General features: G+C 39.8%; 1 protein-coding gene across 5 annotated transcripts in view; it reads left to right on the top strand.

Annotated features, from left to right (window-relative positions):
- KIAA1671 (KIAA1671 ortholog) overlaps nt 1-21,818 on the top strand; it is a 90,848-nt gene that overhangs the window by 3,620 nt on the left and 65,410 nt on the right. For all 5 annotated transcript variants that reach the window (XR_012996544.1, XR_012996543.1, XR_012996545.1 and 2 more), the window contains exons 2-3: nt 19,250-19,385; nt 19,929-21,588. Coding sequence is in view for 2 of the 5 variants with exons in the window: in XM_076352811.1 (XP_076208926.1) it covers nt 19,982-21,588 (1,607 nt within the window). In the remaining 3 variants the exon portion in view is untranslated. The remainder of the gene's footprint in view (nt 1-19,249; nt 19,386-19,928; nt 21,589-21,818) is intronic.

Consider the following 21,818-nt stretch of genomic DNA (forward strand, 5'->3'; position numbering starts at 1 on the left):
CTCGAACTGATATTCCACAGAAATTGATAACTTGGCGCTGCTCACTAGCCAGGGGAAGTTTCCTTTGGCAAATAAGTTTGTCATGCTGAGTTGTGTGCTGTGTAGTTACTTAAAAATTTGACTAGTAAAAGGAGTGTGTGTGCATGCATGTCTAAATGCAAGTTTTGAATGTTCTGCATCCAGTTACATGTAATGTCACTGTTCTGTTCTTATGTTCAAGCTATTTCTTCTTCTAGGATGTTTTCCTGTATGAGGATATGAGTAATGCTACTTCGAAGTCTTTCCATCACTTTGATAGCTTGGTAAATTTGCATGATGCTGTTGGTTGTAGGGAGGTATTCAATGTCTTAGCTTTTCTGCTAATTTATGTTACTAATTTATTTCTTAACACAGGCGCAGCCTTTTGGGGCTCCTTGTTCAATTCTTAAGTAGCAGGCAGCTTTTGGGAGGAAAGTACTATGTCTATTCAATACTTGAAAGAGACGTTCACGGAATGGGAGATCATACTGTATTCAGTGGGCTGTCTGTAAAAGTGAGACTGAAGTAAACTACTGAATCCTGCAAGCCCAGGCATGAAGCTTGCAGTGATGCTGTGAGCACAGTCTGTATCACTTCTTTGTGTTTGATGCACAAGGGTGACTAGAACCTCAGAATGTTGCAATGTTTTAGGTGTGTTTTTTGTTTTGTATGTAGGAATCGCCCAAAGACATCATATGGAAAAAGCTACAAACTTTTTGCTTTTGCCTCAGAGATCTATTTAAATGAAGACTCCATGGTTGCAGTAGTAGCCTTTGCAGTGTAAACCACCGTGTGGTTGTCTTGAGTTTGCAGCCAAAGAGATGGGAATAATATCGTCAGGAGAGCTGTGGAATTCCCTCCTCAGCAAACTAGTCTTGAATCCTAATCACAACCTTCTGAATGACCACAGACCTGGTAGATTTAACAGTTCAACTGGAAGACATCATGCTTGATAAACTCTAGATGCACCTGCCCTATGCAATTGAATGTACAGACTTTTCCTAAAACTGTACAGGAATTTGCCGTTGGGTTGCCCATATACGTGCTTCCAGTGAGACGTGACTATAAGGAGCCAATTCTGAGGAGATACTCTACTTGCTGGATTGAAAGAGGTGAAAGAGGTGAAAGAAGTTGTCTGCTTGCTTTTCCTTGATTGACTTTCAGTAAGTTTGAAGGGCATACATAAACTTTTGTCTGAACTCTCAGGCCTTCCTTTTGAAGCTGTGTTCTAGTAATACTTAAGGAAAAAAAAAAAGTAACAAATCAAAAACATAGCAAGTCAATTACTGTTTGCCTTGAATGGGCTTCTGTGGGTGAAGCGGTTTTATGCACGGTGGACTTTCCATATCTTAGGTTCTGTTAAGTGGCAGGAAAAAAGAAATCTTAAGAAAACCTGGGTACTGAGTTTTGGCAAAACACACTAAATTTAGTATGATGACTAGTCTATCTTTTTGCAGCTGTTGGTTAAAAAAATTAGTAATGTTTCCCTTTTTCTCATGACTGGATATCAATTTACGCTAGATAAATTGTTCAGGTCAATTTAGACCTGAACATCTGATCAGAAAGGCATATGTAGGTCTACTGGATGACGATTTTCCTCAGGCCTAGGCTTAAATAATCTAGCCTCTTAAAAGAAGTATACTTCCTAACCAGCTTGATCATTAGATTCTTTTCTCAAATCAAGGTGGCTTATTTTCTTGCTTCCCACTGTCTTTGGTTTGTTCTGGAAATAAGTAATGCTGGCACTTCTGCAGACAAGAAAGCCTTCGAACAGTTTTCCAAACTGTTCGGGGTTATTTTTCAATGCATCTGTATAAATAGGAGATTGTTAATACATATTTTCACAGTTCCTGAATACCTTACGTTGAAACAATGGGAGTTGAATTTTCTTTTTATGCTCTTCATCTCTACAAAATGTGCTTGAGGAGAGGAAATGAATTTTTTCTTAGGCTTGTGTGATTGCAGTGATGCAATTTGAGCAGTCTAGGACTACAGAGGATTATTATCTGAAACATTGCTTGTTTTTGTTTCGAGTCACGTCCTATGAACATGCACTTAAACTTTGGGGGGGGAAATCTGGGCTTCTTTAAAGCCACTTAGAGACGTTCATTAAAAGTTCTTATCAGAATTAAGTGCCAAAATGTTAAGTTTTGGGCTATAATAAAGCTGTTGCATGCCTGAAAGAAGGTAAGTGTTGGTCTTGCAGTAGTGTGAGAACTGAAAGCTTCTTACTATTGTAGTAATTATGAGTCAGGATGGTCATTAGCCTGCTGTAACAAGTAGAAAAAGATAACCAAACCTTCAGCAATTGTTATCTACACATTTTTCACTTAGAGGGAAAAGCGTGCATGTGCGTTCCAGCAGTTTCTTTAAAGAGTGTATGTATGCAGCATGCAAACGGCTCTATCTTTGGTGTAATTTTTACTTGTCTTATTTTACAGAATTAGCGTAAGCTTTAACGTGGGGTGGTAGGAGATCTAAGTCTTTTTTCCAGGTCAAAATACCCCTTTAATTTGGTTGGGGGCTGGGGAGAGAACTGCCATGAGCCGAGTGGCCTGTTAACTCCAGCTACAGGCTTGACCCAGTTACAGTTCGGCAGCAAAGTGTGCAGAGCTCTGGCATCGCTGGGAAGCGTGTGTGCTCTTTGAGCTAGGCCAGCCCAGGAATAGACAACTTTAACTTTGCTGCAGAAGCAGCACTTGGATGCAAATAAGATGGATGGCAAAAATAGAAGAAAAAGAAATTAGCTGCATTTTGTTGTTTAAATCTAAAATACATAGGTTTGGTGCATTGGAGAAGAGGTGAAGTGAAGATGCTAATGCATTATTTTGTTAGTCTTTCTTTAATTCTAGCAGTTAAAAACAATTTTACGCTTCATAGTTTCTAAGGGTAAAAAGCTGCCAGTATTTTAGTGAAATGCATGAAAATACGAGTATTTGTGTGTGCTTGTGCTGATGCAAACAATGTTGTTGCCATACACATCAGCCCCTTCTGTTTATATTTTCATAGTGACTGTTTTTTCTGGTCTTAGTTTTGGTTAAATACATGCTTTCTGTGCCTTTCAACAAGTGATATTAATAAATGTGAAGTTCTAAAACTTGTTATTCCTACTGTTGTAAAAGTGGGATGATCTTTATTTTACAGTGTTGATGAGAATTTGAAAGACATAAATAGGAATGGAATTTAAGTTTGTCTGTCTTCCGTTCTTTTAGTGAGCTCAGACTTCAGCTTGGATTAAGTCTGGCCGCTTTTTCAATTCAGCCATAGTTTCAGTAACTCTTGGTAGGGAGCAAGTTGTGCCAAAATTTTAAGAGGGATGTTTATCTGCTGCAAGTATGTTCAACCATACAAGGCTTTCGATGGACAAAGCTGTCTCATCCGTAACGAAAGCATTCGGCCCAGCAAAGCCATGATACATTTTAAACAGGATTAGAATTTTTGGCCACCATAATTGTGTTTGATTTTTCATGAGAACACTCAGAATTCTTCATTGAACAAAACAAGCACAGATGCCTTTCTAAAACGGGCATTTATGCTGAAGTTGTGCAGCTCAGCTGGCTCATTCCTTTACTTAGAGACCTTACAAGAAATGTAGTTTTGATTATTTGTTGTCAAACAGTGCTCTTACTGTATTGGCACTATTAAATGTCAGATATGAGTATAATCTGCCCTTAGAATGTTTTAAGCAACATGATGGTTGCAGACTTATTTAAATATCATCCTATTCTTGCAGTACGCATATACAAATGATACAGGGTTTTTCTTTTGCATGTTCAAGCCTACAATAACAGTTATGTCCAAGAAAATAGATATCTTGATTTATGCAAATAATACTAGGTATTTCTAAAACATGTTTGAATTTATGTATCTCGTAATTCTTACTAGTCGTCATAATGTTCCATTTACGTTATTCACAAAATGAATTTAAAAAATCACTGCAGGTCTCTGTGGTTACTACTTGCAAAGGAGAGATTAAATGATTTGATTACAGTAGAGTTTCTAGTACAACTTCAGATCTTTTGTTACTCTCTTAAATACAGTTTTACCTAGTAGGAGAGAGATGCTCACTATTGCTGCATGGTGAGGCTGTTGTGTGAAGCTATTGTGTGAGGCTGCAGGAGAGGTTTCCGCATGTCTGACCTATTCTCACTAAACTGGACAGGGCAATGGATGTTTTCTTGACTTCTTAATATAGCTGAATCAGTGCACATAGGAAAGACTCATCAATAGTTACAGATCAGCATTTCAAGAAGGTCAGGGAAACTGGTTTCTGCGTGGTGAGCATTATGCTAATTCAGTTGTTAAACATATTAGAATTGCGCTTCCTTTTGCTTCTGCAGTGCTTGCAGATTCCATCAGAGCCTTTGCTCTGCGCTTGGAGTACAGAGGGTTAGTTTTGGACAGGGAGAAGCTTTCTTGTATGCTGTATTGTAATCACATGCAAGAAATGTGTCTGCAGATCTCAGTTTGAATCGAGTTCTTTACGTAAAGTACTTGCTTAAATAGTGTCACTTTCATGCTGGTACTTATGCATGAAGATGAAATCTAAGGACGTGATACCACGATGGAGAGGTTGAAGCCTTGTTTAAGATGAAATACGTATTTTCTTCTTCCAAAGGCACTTTGTATTGGGATAAAAGGCCAGGGTAGACTAGCAGCTGTAGTGATTGAATTCATTGTTTATGTGCATGTGAAAATGAAATGAGAGTGTGTATTGAAGCAGATGTGTAACTTAGGTCCCGTTACTGACACCTCTTACAAACAATATTAAGCCTTTTCTCTCATATTTGGTCTTGAATACTAGGAATGTATGTTAGTATTGTTTCCTAGCAGCATGTGTAGTATCTCTAGAGATTATTTGTGATGCATTAAAGCGTATGTGATATACCTGTAATGTAATGATCACACAGTGTTATGTTTGTTCATACTGGACTGCTGCACACAATGTAAAAAGCAGTTAATTTTGAATCCATTTTTTTGGGGGGATTGTAGGTGTATGGTTGACTAAGATGGTTTTTGCACAAGCTTGGCTCTGTAAGGAGTAGGTTAGTGTATTTTTCAAATTGTCTCCAAAAGTCTCACCTTGGCTCTATTGAGTTTCATTTTTTAAATATTTTTTTTTTTTAAATGTAACAGCTTTAATTCCAGATTAGTACACTTTCAAAGTGCTGCCTTTATAGATACTGAAAATGGTTACTTTGAGGTTAAAGATCTTGCCATCTTTTCTGTTCAGCTTGGCTCTAGAAATGATTGTGCTCTTATGTCTGTTACGTCCTTTCTGATAACGCTGGGAAGTTGAACTCAGTGGTATTGCTCCTGATGAATTAGAAGCATCGTTGTACCTCGGGACAGCTGGAGCCTTCCCACAAGTTCTCGGGGCAGGGTGTCTTCTGCTTTCCTGCCTACCTCCTGCTCAGGGCTGCTGCAGTCTGGATTTTTCTTAGTGCTTTAAAACCTTTATAAACTGTGGCCTGCTCCATTTTCTGCTTATGTTGGCTCCTTCAAATACTGTGAGGCAACTCTATTCTGGAGATCTGCATCTCAGCATCCTGTTAATTACACTGGTTCCACCAGGACTCAGTTGCTGATGGGAGTGTGGAAAAAGCCTGTGAATATGGGAGGGGCACCTAAACCCAGCATTTTGAGAACATCTTCAGGAGTGTGGAGAAGGAGGTAATGAAGCAGATGGCAGGTTAGCATCTGGAGAGCTTTAATACTGGTAACCACATATTGGAAGGGAAAGGATGCCATTTGGACACTTGGCCGTCTGGCAGCTTCCTGCTCAGCTGCTCCTGCTTGGGGGGGTCCGTCCAAGTCCCTGGCATTGCTTTGAGTGTGGTGACCACTGCCAGTGCTTGATGGGCTCTGGTTGTGGAGCTGTCTGATGTGTTTGAGACCAGGGGTAGCAACTGCTAACGAATCAGACAGAGAGTCAATACCTGAACTTGTCTTCAAAGAGTAACTAGAGAATGTACTGTTGGCCAGATTCAATGGTTCTGCTCTTGATAATATCTGGAGAGTGTACTGGAGAGGAGGCTGGAGTGAAAAACTTGTTGGGGCATGAGTGTGTATTTTAAACTACATAACTAACAGAAGGTTGTTTATAACTGTTTAACCAATATTGGCTTTAAACCAATGTGCAAGACTGTTTATAATAAGTTGGACTGGCTTTTATTAGGCATCAAAATCTGTAGGGTTTATCATTTTGCTGCAAAATAAACAGGCCACATGCTGCCTGAACATTGGGCAGCTTTGGTCAGGTAGATCTCTTCTTCCATCCTGTATAACTGTTTTTCATTGACCCTGATTTTTATTGCTTTGGCTCTTGAACCTGAAGACTTCTGGGGAGGGGAACTCAGGTTGATCAGTGCGATTCCTGGGCAGAGTTTGTGTCCGGTAGTTCAGATGTATCTTTAGTCCATGGTGTGCTGGTGGGTTCATAGGTGATGAAACAAAAGAAAAAAATCACCCAGTCGTCTTCACTGAGCAGGCAGCTGGTCTTCTGTTGGCTCATCAAGTTCTAAACTATAGATTACTGGAAACTGAAAAGAAATGGTATTTTGTGCTTATGTCATTTCTGAAGCATCCTCCACTGGCTGCTGTCTCATGAAAGACGCTGGGATGTGTGGATCTCTGATTTCACTTACCAGCCGAAGATACAGTTGGCCTTAACATTTGGCTCCTTGGATTGGCATGGCTCCTGTTCTGTAAATGGTTTGATTCAGATGGGATTCCTCCTGCAGAAGTTCTGGATCCAGTGTCAGTTACCTGTTGTTTTCATGACAGTGTTGTACCACTATTTGAACTTGCAGATCTGCAACAAAAAGGCCAGTGAGGGAGTCAGCTCAGCAGATTCCCCAGTAGCTCCAGGACTTACCGTACCTCTTGAAGTTGGTGAACATGTCTTGTGCCTTCCGGAGGCATCCAGCAGTATTGACAGTGAGGCGAGACCCAGGATCAGTTAGCCATGCTTTGCTGTGTGGCTTTCTGGGGGCGGGAATGGACAGAGGTGGCAAGCTGGGAGAACTCGGTGTATTCTGGTTTTGTTTTGGATCAGATTTCAGTCAAAGGAACCTTCTTTGTAATAACTTTGGAAAAATGTTGTTTCTAAGTTCACTGTGAGACTGTTCTCAGGTTACTAAAATGCTATTAAAATCCCTTCTTTGGGTATGCCCTGAGAAATTCAGATCAGGTGCAGGGGCTGCTGTAATACTGGTGTGAGTGTGGTTAGGTGGGCCTGATTTGAGGGAAGCTTCTCAGTCTGGATGCTTGCAGGCAAGTGAGTGCTCATGTGTAGGTTCTCAGGTCTGGGTGGACTGTTGAGAACAGACCTGTGATCTTCCATTCCTGCTGATTTTTGTGAGCTCCAAAATATGCCTGTGCCAGCTATTCATTATTATCCTGCCTTAAAATGTAGGTGATCTCTACAATGTACCATGTATTCTTTGACAGTGTCTGCATTTTTTTTTAGTGTTTTTATGTTACTCTTTTATCTTCATTTTGATGTGTTAAGAGTGGTTCTGTGGCTTCTGTGCTTAAAACTTACCAGAAAGTTTAAATAAACACTGTTTACTTATGGTTAAAAACGCACTTCTATGCTACAGCTTGTGAATGTAATTTAAGTAGCCATTTACGCTTTCCTTCGCCTCCCCTCTGCACCCCCATTAGCGCGGTGTGCCGGACGTGGGGGTGTGTTCCACACGAGTGTTTGTTCACAGCCAGGCACTTCCAGGTTCTCAGTGCCTCCACAGTTTGGATTTCAGTGCTGTTTTGTTCACGCTTCTGCTATTCTTTTTTTCTTCTGTCCCCCTCAATAAAAATATTAACATTTTACGTGTCTGAACTGTTGCTTTTCAATTAATAGGCAATTTTCCCCTCTCTGTGCTTTCTCAAGCACATAGGGAGATTGAGGGGATTGTTTTTGTAGTCATAAAGCTTCTGGATAGTGTGTTGACCAATAATTCATTACAGGCCTTGATTTTGCTGAATCACATTGTGTTTCTGAAGAGCAAGGTAGTAAATGATGGCTAACGTGCACACGCAGGCTTTGTGCTGTCAGAGTTCTTGGCTTAAACATGCTTTTGTTCACAAACGGGAAGAAACGTAGTGTCACTGCTTTGGTTCCTCATAGTCATACAGGACTCTGATGCTGTGTCTAATTTGTATCACTTTTGGAGGAAGAGGAAACTCCTCTGTGGATTGCTGATAACAATAACCTGCTAGCAGGTAACAAAAGAAACACATGTACAAATTAGCAAAAACGGCCAATGTTTCTGAAATGGGCAATTGCATTGGTGGGTGAAAAAAAACTTAGACTGTTTCCTGCATATGTGAAAAGCTAGGTGTGAATGCTGAAGGAAAATGGGAGCCTTATCATCAAGGTAGCAGCAGTAGCTCTTCTGGCACATAAAATGTTCTTGACGTAGCAGCTTTTTTATGGGTATGCAGTTTGGGGCAGATTATTGATGCCTGACAGGAGGCAGCACCCTGCTGCAGTAACGTATCCTACCCAAATTAATGCTGTGTTGAGTATACAAGGAAGAGATCAAAGAGCTGTCTGAAAATTGTTAACAACCTGAGAGGGAAAAAGATTGATTTCAAAGTATGTAATTGTTTTGTAGAGCAGAGGATGACATAAGGGATTTTGGCCCAGGGAATCATAAATGCCACCAAGTATTTTCCTTTTAGAACAATATTTTATTTGACTCAAAATAGATCCACCCATCTCTCGCTAGTCTAGTAACTTTTTCAATATTTGTGGGAAGTGAGTGGAAATTGTAAATCTGATGGTCATGTCCATTTGAATGAGTTGTAATGGCTCCATCTGTATACTGAAAGACATAACTAGAGTAAAATTAATCCAGTTGAAGATTGTTAACAATTGGCTTGTTCAAAATTGGGTCATATTTTAACTAAAGCATTTGAATTGCTGCTATAGGAGCCACAGGTTGGGAAAAGGAGGGTTTTTATCAGATAACCTACCCTGCATCATATGTAGTGCTGGGTAAAACAGCTAAGAGACCGGTATTTTCCATGCTGTTTGGTGTTGGCCTGCCAGAACTGGTGCTGAAGTTGGATTTTCAACGTGGTCAGGCCGTTGCTGAGTACACTGGAGAATTTCCCCCCGAGCTGATGCCTGTGACATGTAAACCCAAGTCTAATTTCAATTCTACTATTCCCTCCATTTTGCCTTAAGTATATTTGGGTTATGGGGACCATGCATAAAAAAGGGTCAGTCATAAAAACTCCTCTGTATTCGCACATCCGAGAGAGACGTGTTGGGATCTGCTTCTGCTGGCACACAAAAGGAACCTTGTCAGTGAAGCTGGGGTTTGTCTTGGCAGTGCCAGTCAGCCCTGTGCCTGCAGACCCCGGGGCTCGGGACGGAGGTGCTTCCCCCTTTCTAGGCAATTCAGTGTTATGTGCGTGCCACCGTTGTTATTGTCAGCTGTTAGGAATGTCGTTAGTCAAAATTTGCTAGATAGTGCCTACGGCTTTTTTTTTAAATGTTTGTACACAGCACACTTAGTTGCATTCTGTGGTAATTCTGAGCTGAATCTTGGAGAAGCAAAGCTTGGTGCAAGGCGTTTTTCTAGCGTCAGCACTCGGCGTCCCTGCTGGCAGTGCCTTTAAAAGCTGCTCTGTGAGACCACCTGCCTGCCTTGGCATGCGAACGGGGGGAAGTGAGATCGTGTTGTGTTGTGTATTAATGCTAACTCTGTCAGTCTGTTGTCATAACATTTGTCTTTTCCAACGGTAACAATGAGATACCATTATTGTCCACTTCAGAGAGGCACCGCCATGGTGCAGCTTTGTGGCAAGCTTGATCTTTAAGACAAAGCTTGCTACAGCTTAGAGGAGCAGGCTTAGAAATTGTTCATTTGCTCATGGAACAGAATAACCTGTTCCTGGGGATCATCTGGTCCAACCCCCTGTTCAGAGCAGGGCCAGTTCAGAGTGTCTTTCTCCCATTATGCTGCGGTTCATTTCTAGAGTAGTGCTTGGGACAAGTATTTTGGGCTTGAGTATAGTTGCTTGTTGACCAAGCTGGGCTACATGCTTCTGTTATGACTAATGCAAATATTTGAAAGGTAGAATGGTGGACTGAATGGAGAAATTGCTGCTAGACAGTATTGCCTGTCTGTATTGAAAGGAAATGTGTCGTTAGCAGCAAAATCCAAAGCTGTTGAACAGAGAGCTTTTTCGTGTATTTTTTTCCAGTTCTTTTCTTAAAAATAAGCTAGTGAAGACATCAAATGGTATAGCTGTAACAGCTGAAGCAGAACATAAACATTTGTAACAAGACTAGGCAATGACAAATTTCTTTTTAGCTAGGTGAAAGCTTAGAAGCAGCATAGTCTATTACAGCGTCTTTGTTCTAAGTATTTCGTCTGTAGGTGGCACATGCTTTTTGTGAATGAGTCTTTTAGCTAGCGATTGTGCAGCTCAGAGTCTATCCTTCAAGACAAGTACAGGTGTAAAACTAATACAAGAGACATTTTCCCAGGGCCAGTTAATTTTTGCTCTTTAATAATGGTTGGCAGTAGCTGTCTAGTGGCCTGAGACAGCTGCCTTTGAACCTTCATGGTGAGAACAAATCCTGAGGATTAAAACAGGAGGAAAGCGGTCGTCTTTATGGAAACTGTGCAGTTTAGCTTTGCCCAGGTGTTCTGTCTTGGAGAAGATGCGCATATATATATATATATATATAAATTTTTAATCTCGCATGATTCTTTTTGGTCTTCTATCCCATCACTCTGTTTCCTTTGTCCTCCATTTTATGGGTTCAGGTTTTCTTCAGATGATTAAACTGTTGAAGTGATCTCCTAGAGTGTTGAAAGCAGTGCTCCAAGGCCAGTAGCCTCGGGTTTTCTTAAAGTTTTGATGAAACTACTTTGTTCTTTTCTCCGTATGGTAATACGTTAATCTCTTTTTCAGCAATCAGACAAATGTATAAAAGACATAGCATTTATAAATTAGTACTGGGGATTCCAAGTCAATCACAGAACACGCGAGCTGGTTGTGCTTTCTGAAGGGGTTTAGTGGACCAGGTCACAAATGTGTTTTCCAGTGCTGGAAATCCTGTTAGAATTTGAAGAGGAAGATCAGAGGTTTATGGGCTTTGTCCTTTCTTACAGTCCTTTCTGACACAAAAGCACCTGCAACGCATAAAGGCAAGCAGGAAATGTCTTCTCACATCACGCTATTTCTGTAATACAGTGACCTTCAGAAGCTCTGTTTATATGAAAAGATCCGTTCCCTCTGATTCCTTCCTGGGTGCAGAGGGTGATGTGTCAGGTTTATTTCTGAAGGCTTCATAGCCTTTGCTTGCAAGCAGTAGTTCTGTGAAGGCACTTGCCTATTTTTGTAACAAGTAGGTGGATTTTTTTTTTTTTTTTTTTAATAAACCAAAGCCCACAGATCTGTTTCACTCGATACTTTGACTTGCGTGCCAGTTGGGGTCAGAAGCAGATGCATCTCTCATGAGTAGTGGGAGTGTTGCACCTTTGCAGTTGTCATTAGCTTTGCTTGTTTCCATACTGGCTGGCAAGCTTAGCAAGGTGTTCTACTGCAGGGATTTTCTGAAGGGTGTTTTAACTTCGCATTTGCTCCATGAAGTAAATAGTTTCAATGTCAGTGTCCATGTGGTTTTCACCAGTATTTTGGGAGGAAACTGTCCCAATAATATTGTTGCTGCTTATAAAGCATTTGCAGCAGCTGGTACCTCTGAAGGCAGCAAGCGTGGTACAGTGGTAGTATCTGTGTCCGGTCAGCTCTGAGATCAGAGACAGTTGTCCTTTGTCTTCCCTTACTGCCAAGAGGACAAGAAGTACATGCAATTACAGTAAATATTTTCCGGTGTGGGTGGTCTCTAAGCTCCTTTTATTGTTGAAACACGGTATTGAATATGGTATTCTGTAGGGGAGTATTAAATGGAAGAATGCCAAAGTTTGTTTTCAGTCCTGTATTTCTATCTGTGCAGCAGACAGCTGGCTTATCCATCTTCTTACTCTCCTTCAGCTGCGTCCATGGTGTGCCTGCCAAATGAGAGCATTCACACTCAAAAGCTGGAGCCTCCAGTGAAAATGCAGCCCTGCCTCGCCTCTGTGGGCTTCAGCTAGAAAGGCGTGGTTGGAAGTGCCGCCTGCTCGAGGTCAGAGGGATCAGTAGCTACTTGATGTATTTCTGAAACAATAATGAACCAAATTTCACCTCTTCTAAAACAAGGTCATGGAGACCATACACTCAAAGGAAGTATAAATAAATTATTACGTGATTAATTTCATCGTATTCATGATGTACAGCATAAGAGTATGAAAAAGACATAGCCAGGGATTTAACCATGTTCCTTTAGAATCTGTGCAAAAAAACCTTATTCTAGTCAAAATTTATTTTAAATACAGTTAAAAATCAAGTTAAACTTCCTGCAACAAGGAGACCATGTTGTTCCTACAGATTAACCAGGAGGAAGTTTTATAATGATTCTGAAAAGGTTTGAGGAGAAATTTGCCAGGTTGCAAATTAAAGCATCCACCCTCCGTTGTGTTAGGGTGTGTAACCCTGTTGACCTTTGGGAACTGCATATAGAATAGAGTTCTGCCTGAAACAACTGAACATCTTCCTGTAAGAGCCTTGGTTTGACTTCTTTTTCTTTTTTCTGTTCCATAGTCATTTTTTCTTGCTTGTAGCCAAACCTGATCATTAATATTTCATCTGGCATGCAATGCAATTGTTTCTGGAATGTCTTTTTATCATGCTAAACTGAATATAATGGGGGGAAGTTATCTGCAGGCCTTGTTTGTAGGTGAAACGCATTTATGAGGATGAAACCTAAAAGAATATTAACAGGAGTTGAAGCTGACCACAAAAGCAAATGTTGATGACATAAGCAAACAAAACAGCGCTTTCTGAGGCCTGCTGGGAATACTGGCCTTCCGCACAAACATGCTCTTAGCCTGACTTCAGCCTTACCCAGTAATTCGTGTTGTTCCTGCTGGATGTCACCCTCCATTGGCAGAAATCAAGATTTTGCTTTTGTTCTCTATTTCAACGGCCGAAAGAATTGGACTTTCTGAAAATACCCACCCACTAATGAGCCAGGTGGAATCCCTCATGCAGAATGCTAGCTGGAAATAAAAGATGACTCATTTAGGAGGGTGAGGATGCACAGCATCTGGTACAAAAAGTGATGAATCACCAACATTTCAAAGCATTTTTCCTTTGGTTAGGGTTTGTTCTAACTAGGTCTCATGAGACTTTCAAAGCAAATTAGACCCTCTGTGAAACTTGGAAGGCAAAAGAGTTTACTCTGAAACTGTCAATGAGAGGGTTGTGGAGGATGAAATTGTGGAAGAATGAGATGTAATGAGGTAGTTGTACAGGTCAGAGGAAATGCCTAACATGCTCTTTCAGCCTGTGTACTCTTGGTGGACCTCTCTCTTGAGGAGAACACACTGGCAATGATGTACAAAGAGGAAAAACCCTAGCCAAGAGTCTGGTTTTAACAAAGTTTATCTTGACAGAGAAGTAGTTGCCCTTAATTGTCTGTGGAACGGCGGTAATTGTCCCTAAACTTGCAGTGCAGAACTTCTCTGAGATCTTTTCAGAGCTGAAAACCCTGAAAATGCATGAGGATTAATAATAAATGTGATGGCCATGCAGGGGAAAGTATGGTCGCAGTTGATGTTTGGAGGGATCTCTCTTTGCTGGGAAGAATCACAGATTCTTCCTTTAAAACCATTCAGCACTACAGAGGAGAAGAGCATTTTGTTGGACAGGAAGGGTGGCGGGCGCAATGTCCATCGGTGCTGCGTGATGGAAGCTGGGCTGCGTGGGGGGAAGAGCAACAGAACAAGCAGGCTGATAATCCAGAATCAAACTGGACATTTTTAAAGGGTGAAATTCTGAAACTGTTTTCTAGAAATAACCTGTTCTTTCTGAACAGAGTGCAGACATGCTGCCGGACAGAGAAGGGCCAGGGACGTTACTGCTTACTAGTGGTGACTGTGATTTTTTTGTAGGTTAATCCTGTTTGGTTACTTTTTATACATGACACGCAAACATTTTAATGAAAACTCTACAGGACTGACAGCTGCGGAAGCAGACAATTGCATATAATTTTTTTCACAAGTCATTCCCTCCAGTCCGATCTTTGTCTCACAAATTCAAAGAAACTTGGAGGATGACTCCCTCTGCCCCCCAACTGTCACAGTGCGTTTCCATCTCGGTTATGGACAGTTGTGTTTTGCTGTTGAATCCTATTTTAACATAAATTAATGTGTTTTCCTGAATGATTGTCTCAATCAGTTGATTGTCCTGCTACATCAAGAATGTCATCTTAGATCTATGCTGTCCATTACGTGGACACGCCGGCATATTTAACATCCTGTTTTTGGTTTGCTATAAATGTTATTGCCTGTGTGGGGCCAGTTTGAATTACTGAAGCTACTTGCTTGTAGCGCTTTATAATTTGTTACCCTTTCAACTATCTTACCTTGTAACATGGGTTAGAATATTTAAATTATTAAAATAATGGATATTAAAATATAAGGTGTAAAGTTTTCACTCTAGTACTGAGATGCCAGCACAATCAAAAGGATAGTTGAAAAATATTTCTGTTCTTTAGTGCATGTCTAGATCTCAGTGAAGCTCTAAGAAGTGATGATAGTTATGCAATTGCACTGGCAATAGCAATTAGAGATTTACAAGTGCTTGTAAATGCTGCTATTTATAGGATGGGTGCTTTATTTAATAAAACGCTAATCTTTCTCTGCAGTGGGAGAAAATGTCAGAGTGGAGTATTTCATCCTTGTGATGGGACTGGACTATAATATCCAAAAGAACAGTACTTTGTCCTTTTTTAAAAAAAAAACCCTAGAGGCTTCAAATAGGCTTGCACGTGGGGAATGGGGAAAGAATATTTTAAATTTTGCAGTGCTTTAGAATATTACTATTAAAGATCTATGGGGCTTTGCAGGTCACAAGATATCTGTCTTGTGAGATTTGGAATATGTATTTTTAGTTCTCAACCTATTAATTTTGATTATTGAGGAGCAGAACAAGTGCCTTGTTCTACTGAACTTCTCACTGTGAATCTGCGAAAAGATAATTTAAATGCATTTTATTGCTTGTTCTTACTTTGTGAATAAATTTGTCCAGGAATATTTTTAAAAATTAGAGCCAGTATGATAGTATTTTTGTTAATCTTTCTCTTTGAGAGTCCCTGTATGTCCTCTTAAATACAACTGATGGGTCCCATTTCAGTGAATGACGGTACTAATAACGTGAACCAGGCTTAAATCCAAGAATAGAAAAAGCCTTTTTTTACTGAATTAGTTGCATGATCTACTTAGTTACAAAAGTTTCAGAAGAGGGTGTTTTTTTTCCTCTTCGTGTTATTTTAACTGTGCTATAGTAAGTCTTATGTTCTTGACAGTATTCACACACATGGTTAAGTTTATTCTTTTTTTCATACATGCACAATGAGTGATTGGATTAAATAAGAATTAGCAGAGCAGATCCTATCAGCAGCTCTCCAAGTGTTGTAGGAAGCAGCAGAAGGATGATTGCTTCGGATAACTGACATGAATTGCTGTAGACTGATGCCAATATATGGTCAGTGAGGAGAGGAAGAAAAAAAAAAGAAAAAAAAATGTGTTTGTTTTTTTTTTAAAGACTGAAAGATTTAAGATGGTGGAGAAGCCTTTTGTAGAAGGAATGAAATAAATCTTGTATTGTTTTGTGTTTGTGTGGCGTGTATGGTTGCTGCATTTGTTTTCAGTAGCTCCTGTGGCTTGCTATACCAGTGAAAACCTGCAGGACAGATGAATATACAGTCATGGGCAAAGCTTTGTTTTCAGAAGCTGCTAATACAAGTAGTTATACAAATCTCCTCCTGTATTTACACACTAAGGGAGTAATTTTTTTATACTGGTAGCAGATTTGCTGGTAAAGTTGTGGCTAAAGAAGGAAAACCTTGTGTTTATTTGGGAGTATTGTTAGTATAAACAGTCACGGATATTCACTGTTGGAGCCATGCTTTCTGGTTGTTTTCAATTTTATAAACGGGATTTTTTTGGGGGGGGGTGGTGTTGTTTTTTTGTTTTTGTTTTGTGTGGTTTTTTTTATAGCAGGGAGATTTTCTCTGTGGAATTTTTATGCTTTCCATCCTTACAAAAGACAGATGGACTTGTTTATCTGCAGTGAGGTTCAGGGACAGATTATAGATTATTTTGCTTTGTGTCATTTAAAACATTCTTATTTATGAGCAAGGAAGTTGGCAATAATCACGTGATTCATGGTGGAAAAATTGTCTGCAGGCTGCTGTTCCTGTTGTCCTAATAGGCTTAAAGGAATTACCACTGATGTAAATAATAGTTCTGTGTGCTGCTGGTGGGCAAGGCAGGGTAGGCAAACGCTAAATATAAAGGGTGTGTTTCGGGTAAAGCCTTTTCCGTATCATTTTTGCAAAAATAACATTATGAAGTGAATAATCCATTTTGATTTCTAATGAGCAATATTAATAATCTTTGTAAAGATAGACTCTTTAATTAGAAATCCAAACAACACCTCAAGATGTTAAGAATTTAGGACTTGGTTTAGGCCTGGAGCAGTGTTTGCGTGTGCGTCTCTCCAACGCCCTGTAGTGGTTCAGCTTGGCCCAGGAAAAATCACAGTTGCAGTTGTTTTGAAGCTGAGGAAGAAGAGCAGCGGGGGAAGAGCCAGGCCTTCATGTGCCTTTCTTTTCATTAAAAGCAGGAAGAATTTCAAAAGGTGTTTCAGTGCCATTTATACTTTCATTTGTGCACGCAGAACGCAACCCAGAACAGCCGAGGGGAGCGTGACCGAAGCTTAGGGAGCACGAAGGAAAATAGTGCCCAGGAAAGGTGACAACATGGTTTGGGTGCTTCGCTGAACAGAGTGGGGACGTGTAGAGGACAGAGTGGCAGCGTGGGGCAGCGCAGCCGGCTCAGTGGCCACGGCAGCACGTGCAAATTGGCCGACTGTCCCTGAGCAGAGGCGGGTCAGGGGAAGGGAATAACATATTGTAGCTGACGATGAGGGATTTACAATTGTAATAGCACAATTACAGTAGTAACACTAAATATTAATAGCATCCAAAATTCTCATGCAATTTAGTTTACAGTTGATTTTTTTTAATTGCCCAAAATTTTGTACATTGCCAACTTGGCCAGATAGTATTTTGTTAGAGTTCATCAAAACCAAGGTGTGTATTTCAAAACCGAGACCCAATGTCTAGTGTATGTTACACGTGGCATTGATAACATGATTCCTCTTTATCAAATGTGCAGCATTTTGCTTTATAAATTTCCAAATTTATAACTATAATTTCCAAAATTGGGTGATATTTTTTTCCCCAAATATTTTGTTCTCCTTTTTTGAATACTTGTCTGTTTTGGGCCACATATCTGTTGTAGGGTATCTGAGTAATAAGAATTTAAAACCTGAAAACTGACTTCGCTAGATCACGTAGAAAAAATGGGATCCTGTAAAGCTGAAGTGTAGTGTAATAAAACTAAGGAACAAATATCATCAGAATGGGTAAATTGTGGTTTAGGAATGTTGGCTGGAGAAATGAGTTGTACGCTGTTAGCAAGGATTATGTCCCGCATTGTATACTCACCGCCTTGCGTTCCGTTGAGGATCAAGTTTTATTCCGTTTAAGAAGCTCTGCCCCCTTCTTCTTTTCCAAAGAAAAAGAACTACAGAATGATACGAGCAAACATGGTCTCAAGTACTCTAAGACAGATGCTGTTTTTATGGCTTAATTTTTTGCTTTGTGGTATTTCCTGTTAGCATCGCCCTTTTTTCAGCAAGTGTTACTATTCTACTTTTAGACTATAACTGCTCTTCACAAAACCTTTGCATCCTTGGAATGTGAGAGCATTTTAATCGGATTTTGATTGTGTTTCTTAGAATAAGGAGTGGGAGAGGGAGGAAGATTTCATTAAGATCTGTGAGATTGTGGAAGGGACAGATTGATTCTGATAAGCTGATTGGGTTAGTGACTATTTTGGAAAGGAAAGGTCGTGGACTGGAAGGGGACTAGCATAGCATGTAAGTAGTTGAGACAGAATTTCAAGTGGATTGGGAATGGGCAAGGTGAAGAGTTCATTAGCCTGCCTGAGAGAGGAAGGCATCAACGCAAGGGACAAACATAAATCTCTGCAATTTATGGTGCCAGTGTGGTGTTGGTCTATTCAAGGGAAGCTGAAACCATTTTTCCAGACTGCAGACTTGGGAAGGCAATATTCTGGTTTTTGTTTTTTTTTTTTTTTTAATATTCACATGCAGGGGGCTTCATGTTCCACAGAATCTACAAATAGGCATATTTGTAGGGTAAATACACACCAAAATAGATCAGGCGAGAGAAGTCCACAAAGACTGCCCCTTCAAAGGCTGCCCAAAAGTAGACAAGAGGGTGGCAACACAAAATTGAGTCCCTGAGTGAAAGACTATGAAATGCAGTATGAATTTCCTAAAAATTAAGAGTATGACAGCTTTTAAAGGAAAAAAAAAATGCATCTATCCTTACATCGCCACCTGCATCTGCTGCAAAGTTTAAATACACTTTTTATTACGCAAAAATTCAGGTTACTTCTTGTTGCTGAAATTCTAATTACTGCTGGTTTTCCCTCCTCTCTGCAGTAAGAATATAATTAAAGCAAAGCTAATCTCCTGCCTTTGTTGGTGAGATATTGGAAAAACTGCTTTGTCATGGTAAAAGTCATATTTTGATTGAAAACCAGCCGTTTGAAGGTCAGCTTCTCAGGTAGCACTTCACATACTGTTGTCACAGAAAGGAGATTTACAGTAGAAAGTAAATTACAGTAATTGAGATTACAGTAGTAGAGAGCTCGGTGTTTAACCAGTGATTGACAACACTTGAATTTGCAAACAGTACTCATTGAAATGTGGTTTTAACTGTTTCAAATTTGGTCTGTCTATTGTGCAGACCAAGTTATTTACCCTTCACCTTGCAGTTACACCTTTCAGGCTTTAGGTGATACTTTCTTGTTGATTCTTTAATAACTGTCTGAAAATAAACATTCTTTTGCTTTATACAGTTAAATCAGGTGGCTTTATACTTCAAAATAGGAGCCAGCTTTTTTTCCTTAAAATGCTCAGGATTTTTGTCTCATGTGGTGTTACCTGTGTAGATCTGGGGATGTGCCATACTTGAATCTGAACGCTCTTTGTTTGTTTGCAGGAGAGGTCTGATCGGTGTTGCTGAAGTGATCGCTTTCCCCTGTTCTTAATGTGATCTTGGCGACCGAGATCTTGTTTTCACTATGAGAAGTGAATCGGGTTGTATGGATTGGTTGCAGCAGAAAATGCAAATTATGGTAAGTGGTAGCAAGGCTTTTGGAGATTTGTAGAGTATGCATTTATTTCCATCGTTTAATTGTAGGCCTTAGCTAATAGACAACAAATAACACTTTTGGTCACACCAATCTTGATGTTTTTATTAGTTTGAAAGTACGTACTCAATGCATCTGGGCAGCTATTTATATTGTAAAAAGGAGTTGATGTTTGTATGTCAACACTGAGATGTCTGCTTCAAGAAATTAATTAGTTTATTTTTAAGTATCTCAACCCTTGAAACTTACTTGACTCATGGGAACTCAGTGCTGTGCAGATGCTCTTGTAGGTTTTGTGATGTATTTTTTGGTTGTTAGATCTAATCAATGAATAATGGTGTTTCTTGCTGTTTTTTTAGAGGAGGAGGAACAGTATGTCTTTCATTATGTGATACACTCTGTAGACAGCCTATCTGAAAGGCACCTTAATCTGAGTTTAGCTACCTTATGAATTTAAATTAGAATGATGTTATTTGATGTTCATGCTGATTCTACATCCATACTTGCATTTTCTTTCTTTTTCTGCAGATTCTTTTTCCTTGTTGGATTTTTTCAATCCTGTTGAATGTGTAACTACAACTATGGCAACAAGAGTAGAAATAAATTCTACTTTGGCGTCTTTGACGACAGTACCTGACTTAAATGAAAGCAGAAATGAGGATAAATCACAGCGTGTGTATGTGAGTGTGCTTTCAGATGCAAGTAACAAGACAAAGGAGGCTTCAGCATCACTAACTCTTGAAGAGAAGAACAAGTTTGGGAGTACTTTGAGATCTGCAACAATGCCGTCGCTAGGATCAAGGCCAAGACTTTTTCCAAAGCCTTTTTCTAAAGAGAAATCTTCAGATACTTTTGCAAATGTAAAACCACCTATTCCGGCTTTCAGATCGAGTAGTCTTATTAGAAAGGCCACTGAAGAAACATCATCTGTTAAGGTATTAAGTGGAAATGTTCCTCCGTTAGTAGATCAGACGGTAATTGAAAATGAAAATAAGGCTGGCAGTGAAGTAGTCACAAACATGACTTTCTACACTGGTCCCAGTGCGAATACTGTCATTCTTTTTGAGACGGCAGGCACAGAGCAATCGAAGGTAAACCTGGCCCAAGAAAAAAGGGCTGCTGATGACTGCAGAGTATTTAGTACTATGCAAACAAAAGAGCTTCAGTGCAATGCGAAGCTGGAGAAGCCATCTCAGCCATCTGAAACATCCAGGAATCCTGAAGGGTCTCTTCATAGGCAGATATCGTTTTCCTCCAGTCTTAGACCAGTCTCTTGGAATTCCCTCAAAACTGGTGAAAAAAAAGATGCTTATGAAGTTCATCCAGGGGAGAAAAACAGTGATGATGCAAATAATACCAACAGTGAAGTTGATTTCTCTATTGGTGTGCAGCAAAGGCCAAAACATAGACCAGTATCTGCTATTTTTCTGGAATCATTACGAGATCAAAAGCATCGCACTGTGGAAGCTTCTGAGGAAGAATCTCCTGCAGAGAAAACATGGGTTAGAAAACCAAGGCCTTTGTCCATGGACCTGACAGCCAAGTTTGAACAGAAAGATCTTTCTTCTTGCAAGAAGACTTGTTCATCTCATGAAAGCAAGGAGAATGTATCGATAATTTCTTTTACTGACGCGGGCTGTCATGATCAGTCTGAAGCGGGGCCAAAAACTGAAGAAACTGAATTTAATAAAGTCAGTTCTTCTAAAACAAATTTGAAGTGCAGTAGTCAGGACATCGGCATCCTAAATAATGGAAAATACATATGGGAAACGAAGCTTAAATCTAAAAGTGAACAAATTGAGGCAAAACCAGAAATAATGACTAAATTGCATGGTTCTGAAAGAAGCCATGAAACCACTAGTGAAAGCAGAACTAATACGGAGGGCAAAAGACCAGATCAAAAAGAAACATACATGTTTCTAGGCTGTGAAAGCCCTGCAGCTTCCTCAGAAAAAGAGAACAATATCATAAGAGGTAGTGTTAAAAAACACATTAGTTTGTTTACTTCAGAAAATCCCAGTACCTCAATGGATACAGAGCTTCTCCCATCAACTGCTGAGAAGGAAAACAGATGTGTGAACATCCAACAGAGAATCAAAGAACTGACAACAGAAAATACTGAAATTAAGCCAGGAAATCTACGCAGGTCACTTCAATCACGACCACTTTCTGCAGATTTAACAAAGATGTAGGTTGCAAAGAAGTTCTATTTAATCCTCTTAACTTCATCTCATTCAGTAAAACTTGCTCTTTCAGTACAGTAAAATAACTAAAAGTTTTGGTTCCACTAAACGTAATTATTTTTTATACTATTATTTTTAAGCCTTTTTCCCCACTTTTTTCTACCCCAAAAAAAGAAAATTTAATGAAATATACCGTGACAACAGCTGAAAAAAAAAGATGCTGTCAATATTGTGG

Source organism: Aptenodytes patagonicus, chromosome 15, assembly GCF_965638725.1.
Source record: "Aptenodytes patagonicus chromosome 15, bAptPat1.pri.cur, whole genome shotgun sequence".
In the NCBI taxonomy this organism is placed as follows: domain Eukaryota; kingdom Metazoa; phylum Chordata; class Aves; order Sphenisciformes; family Spheniscidae; genus Aptenodytes; species Aptenodytes patagonicus.